This window comes from Populus euphratica, unplaced genomic scaffold (assembly GCF_000495115.2).
Source record: "Populus euphratica unplaced genomic scaffold, PopEup_1.0 scaffold1493.1, whole genome shotgun sequence".
Classification (NCBI taxonomy): domain Eukaryota; kingdom Viridiplantae; phylum Streptophyta; class Magnoliopsida; order Malpighiales; family Salicaceae; genus Populus; species Populus euphratica.
In genome coordinates, this window is record NW_011501358.1 from 38,540 (window position 1) to 44,199 (window position 5,660).

Below are 5,660 nucleotides of genomic sequence, written 5' to 3' on the forward strand. Positions count from 1 at the left end.
ACCAATCTTTTTTTCTCAAATCTAATATATTTTTTTGTTAGATAAAAATAACAAAACTCTTTAATAAAATATTTATTGTCAAATAAGACCCATCAAGATCAATAATAAGTGCATTTGTCTCCTCACATTCAATTTCAATCCTTTTATCTTCATTTGTTATGGAATTTTAAAATTTGAACTCTTGCAAAATTAAGTATCAAGGCAACTTTGAAAATGTTTTTTTCTGACACCCTAAGAACCTCAATTCAAGTTTATAGAGACAAACTACGAATAAATTCAATATAAAATAATTAAATTTAAAAAATAACAAACAAATTATATGACTAGAAAAAAAAGAAAAGGCTTAATAGTGCCTGAAAAACAAAATTTATAATGTTTTTACTGCTTTCAATTAAGATCCCTCTATTTGTACAGGTATACTCGAAGACATTCTAGGTTAGCTTGTTCAATGATCGAGTTCTAAGGCTTTTCCACAAGTCCCTAATGCCAATGCAAAATATTTTTGTTGCTAAATGCTCCTCCTTTTTCCCTTTAATCAATTAAGGCCCCTCTATTGAAACTTAGTTTATAATAGGTGGACTTTAATCACAAGTCACTTAATACAATATGCTGCATAGCTAAACCAGCTATGTCAAGTGTACATTTGTCGAAATATATTTTGGATTTATTTGCTCGAGTGCCAAGGAGAAACTCATGCTTGAATATCACTGTGGAATTGTTTTTATATATTGTTTTAATATATTGATATCAAAAATACATTTTAAAAATAAAAAAAATATTTTTAATATATTTTCAACCCAAAATTATTCTGAAACATGATCTCTATTAAACATGCATGTTACCTAATTAGTTCTACCTACGAAAATATTATAAATCTTAGTAGACATGTAAGAATTTAGGAAATTCCTTCAAATATATCTATTTATTTATACATTAATTTTGGTTGACAAAAAATATTAAATGAGCACTAAACAAAAGTCTTAAAACTGTTGACGGGAAGCCATTCCTGCAGTAAAGGTCTCATAGAAGTTATAACTTTATTAAACTATGGGTAAAAGGTGTTAAAAGTTTTTAAATTATCGGTTAAAATAGAATTATCCACTAAAAGTTTTTATTATTCAATTTGCACTAAAGTACGTGAGATGTATATCATAGACTCTAAAATTGGATCAAATCCAAAGAGTAGAAAACCAACGAAACCTTAAAAATAACAAGAGGACTGACCCGACCTGACCCGACCCGATCCAGCATCCGTTTCCTTTATCTCCAATTCTTGCTTCCTCTGTCACGTGACCCGGAGTCTAAATTATTTCAAAGAGTTTCTTTCTTCCACGCGTTTTCTGGAGCTGCTCTAATATTTTAGTATTATAAATCAGTGCTTGCTTCACAATTAAATTGCAATTAATGTTGATCCGTTCTCCGCTGCGCTGCCCTCGCTTCCTTCCACCTTCCCCCATTCCCGCCACCGACGATTCTTGTTCTATGGTCCTCCATGCATCACCTAGTTTTGTTTGGAAAGAAAAATTGAATGAATACCTCTTTGAAAAAATTGTAATGAAATACAAGGTATTAACTATTAAAATATCAAGTTTTTGATCTAGTGTCAATGATCTATTTACATTTCTACTCTGTTTTTTTGGGGAGTTGAGATCAAGAAAATGCCCCATATAAAAATAGGCTATAATATAATCAGCTCCTTAACTTTATAACAACGGTGATGAATTCAATCCTTATGGTTATATGTAATCCTTTTAATAGCAATCTCCTAACTCTCTAATTAAAGACCAAAGAAAATATCAATGCATATGTTAGTGTTTTATGTCGGTCCGATATGGTTATATATCTTCAATTGCTTAACCTATTTGACAATATCCGAAGTCAAGCTCTAATTAGTATTGGGGAATAAAATGGATGAATAGAGGGTTAGTTTATATCAAGTAATCTTAAGTCAAAATGGCAACTGGTGATTTATCAATATCTAAATATTTCTGAGTCCAGAATGAGTTGTGGAAGAGTATGTAAGTTGAGCATGAAGTGCGCCGCAAAAGAGCTATCCATTTTCTGGATTTTCGTGTCCCTCCATGTTGGCACCTTCAGATGCGTGATTCTCCCCTTATATATGGACTCCACATTGTGAGACCTGGGTACTGTGCTAAATATTTTCTATCTCTTTCTTCATTCTTTGAGGATCATTTTGCAGTTCTTAGGTATACAACTAGTTCTATTCTATTCTATTCCTTTGTTAAGTGTGTCAAATCTTGGCCAGTCATTCAGCGATATTGCTCTGTGGTCAATGAGGTGAACTATAGATGGCATCCTTCGTCACTGAATCTAAATGGTTTGTTTATGTTTTTGTTGGGCAGATATCTGGAAACTGAAAGAAATATTTTTACGTTAAGATGAGGCAGGCCAGCATCCTGTATTTTTGTGTTGGAATATTGGCTTTGCTGAGTGATACATGGGTGCAAGCAGAAGATCCCTATAGATATTACACATGGACAGTAACATATGGAACACGCACTGTTCTTGATAGACCTCAGACGGTAGGCTGTTAACCCTTTACATTGTCCTCCTTTCAAGCGATACATTATTGACTTTCAGTGAGAGATAGTGATACTGTTTTACATCTTCACACTTTCCGCACACTCAATTGAATCTGTTCCTCTCTCGTTCTCTGTCAAATTTGCAGGTTATTCTTATCAATGGACGATTTCCTGGCCCAAATATTGAATGTGTGACTAACGACAACATAATTGTAAATGTTATTAATAAGTTGAATGAACCTTTCCTCATAACATGGTTAGTATTCAACTCATTCTTATACCACTATTTGTTTGTTGGCACAAGGAAGTCCTGCTGATTCCAACTCATGGCCTATCCTTGCAATAGATTACAAGTACCAGTTTCTCTTTGCTAGAACACATTATAGATATGAGTAATAAAAAGCAAAAAATTTCCCCTGTGAAATCAGGAATGGAATCAAGCAAAGAAGGACTTCGTGGCAAGATGGAGTGCTAGGGACCAATTGTCCAATCCCTCCAGGCTCCAACTGGACCTACAAATTCCAAACAAAAGATCAGATTGGAACTTATATCTACTTCCCTTCAACTGCAATGCATAAAGCCGGTGGCGGATTCGGAGGTTTCAATATTGCTTCACGGTCTGTGATATCAATTCCATACCCTATTCCTGTTGCAGAATTTACCCTTCTCATTAGTGATTGGTACAGGGCAGGACATCAGGTTTGTTACTGAAATGCCTCCGATATATTTCTTACCAATCCCTTTTACCCTCTTTGGTTTCCATCAATGTTTATCATGGTTAATTAGGGAGCATCCATCTTTGCAGGCATTGAAGCAAAACTTGGACCGGGGCAAAGCTCTTCCTGTTCCTGATGCTCTTCTTATCAATGGGCTTTCTAAAGGTGCAAGCTTCACTGGTGAAAAAGGTAAACATCATATAATAGAATATCTCTTCAACTTGTTTTTAAGATGTGATTAAGAGATGGAACATGGAAGAGAAACTTGGCCATGCTTTTTTCAGGGAAAACTTACAGGTTCAGGATTTCAAATGTGGGAATTTCAACTTCAATCAACTTCAGAATTCAGGGCCACACACTGACTCTTGTTGAAGTTGAAGGATCTCATACTATGCAAGAGGTGTACAACTCGCTTGATGTTCACGTTGGTCAATCAGTAACAGTTTTGGTTAAATTCAATAGTGCAGTCAAGGACTATTACATAGTTGCCTCTTCTCGTTTCACTAAACCTATTCTCACTACAACTGCCCTTCTTCGCTATGCGGGCTCCAACACCCCACCTTCTCTGCCATTGCCTATTGGCCCAACTTATCATGTTCACTGGTCTATGAAGCAAGCCAGGACCATCAGGTTATCTTCTTCAAGTTTCTCTCTTACTACCATACTTTTTAGTCAGTCAAATATGTGTCTAGTAGCTAACTATTGCCAAATTCATAATTGGACAGGTTGAATTTGACAGCAAATGCAGCCAGGCCAAATCCTCAAGGGTCATTCCATTATGGGACTATAAAAGTTGTGAAGACGCTTGTTTTAGCCAATACAGCAGAGAAGATAAATGGCAAGCTGCGTTATGCTGTTAACGGGATATCTTATGTCGATCCTTCCACCCCATTGAAACTTGCTGACTGGTATAACATCCCCGGTGTCTTTTCCTTGAATTCGATGAAGACTACACCTGTCAATACCCCTGCAGTTCTCGGAACTTCCGTGGTTGGAACTGAACTTCATGACTTTGTGGAAATTGTCTTCCAAAACAACGAGAACACGATACAGTCCTGGCATCTATCCGGAACTAGTTTCTACGTTGTTGCGTAGGCATTTTTATCTGCGTACTTTTGCTAAATCTTAGATATATATTTGTTACACTTGTTTACAAGTCCAAGCTCACACATCAATCTAATGTAACATTTCAATTCTAAGCCTTTATTCCTATGAAATCAAAGTTTGCTGATACAAAATACACTGATTAATTTCTAAAATTTGCAGATATGGCGATAATGTGTGGAACCCCAGCATGAGGAAACGCTACAATCTGCTTGATGCTGTCTCTAGATACACTGTTCAGGTGATTGAAAAGAACATCTACAATTGTTTTAAGTAAAAAAACATACACATACACAATGAAATGCCCACTTTCCTCCCGTCTAATTCCTAGCCCTGTATAGATGATCAATATTTTAGAGAAAACTGCATAGATGATGTTAATTATTCAATATCTTAAATAAACTTAACTTGAACACATTAATGTTGGCAGGTATATCCCACTGCTTGGACCGCAATATATGTGTCATTGGACAACAAGGGCATGTGGAACTTGAGGTCAGCAATCTGGGCGCGGCGATATCTAGGCCAACAATTGTACGTCAGGGTTTGGAACGACGAACGCAGCCTATACACAGAGACTGATCCCCCTCCAAATACATTGTTCTGTGGCTTGGCTAAACGACCATAGAAATGTTTCGCTTTTGTTTAGTTAATTTCTTCAGTTCTTTAAAAAAAAATCTTAAACTTCTTGAATCAGTTACGAGGGGGTGACTGGAGGTAAATGGGAAAACAAGCTTTAGAAAGAGGGCGAAAGTAGAAAATTTTCTTTGTTTTAGTGTGAGATCGATCCTTTCCTGATTATATTGTGTACTAATAAACTATTTTCCCACCTTTCATTGATTTACTGGGATTTATGATGGTTTTTTATTCTACATTTCATGCTACCTTGCACCCAACAGAATGCTTGAAAGCTTGGCACACGCAGCTGAAACCTTATGCTGCTTTCAAATATCTACATTTGACTATTTAAACAAGAAAAATATCATTTGAAATTTGCTAAGCTTTTATTATGCCATAGAGATGGATTAATTTGTATTGTTTTCATTCTAAATTATTAAATTTGAATTGGGAATAAGTTACTGTTATAAGTTATGATCTTATGAATTCATGTAGTAATCGTTTGAACCAGAACTTGATAGGTAGAACTAGCAGCAGGGAATTTTTTTTCACTTGCAGCAGGGCATGGAGCTTCTTTGAGGAAGGGGAACTAAACGACATGTCGCTAATGATTGCGAAAAAGGTTAACAAACTAGCCTTTTACCATCCTAACCCGCCCACAGACAAAACTAAAGCCCCA

The 5,660-nt window shown here is 35.8% G+C and overlaps 1 protein-coding gene across 1 annotated transcript; it reads left to right on the forward strand.

Moving 5' to 3' along the window:
* Positions 1-2,147: 2,147 nt before the first annotated feature.
* Positions 2,148-5,207, forward strand: LOC105117755 (L-ascorbate oxidase homolog). The gene is made up of 9 exons (XM_011015513.1): positions 2,148-2,207; positions 2,364-2,543; positions 2,690-2,799; positions 2,972-3,242; positions 3,349-3,448; positions 3,544-3,889; positions 3,985-4,350; positions 4,526-4,604; positions 4,794-5,207. Exons 2-9 carry the CDS (start codon positions 2,400-2,402, stop codon positions 4,989-4,991), a joined length of 1,614 nt encoding a protein of 537 aa, XP_011013815.1. The 5' UTR covers positions 2,148-2,207; positions 2,364-2,399; the 3' UTR covers positions 4,992-5,207.
* The last annotated feature ends 453 nt before the right edge of the window (positions 5,208-5,660 follow it).

What these genes read in the sequence shown, in the direction of transcription:
- LOC105117755 (XM_011015513.1), top strand. Translation starts at nt 2,400, where the DNA reads ATGAGGCAGGCCAGCATCCTGTATTTTTGTGTTGGAATATTGGCTTTG. An exon ending in GAACCTTTCCTCATAACATG is followed by an intron (nt 2,800 to 2,971) that starts GTTAGTATTCAA and finishes CTGTGAAATCAG; the next exon opens with GAATGGAATCAAGCAAAGAA. An exon ending in ACTAGTTTCTACGTTGTTGC is followed by an intron (nt 4,351 to 4,525) that starts GTAGGCATTTTT and finishes TAAAATTTGCAG; the next exon opens with ATATGGCGATAATGTGTGGA.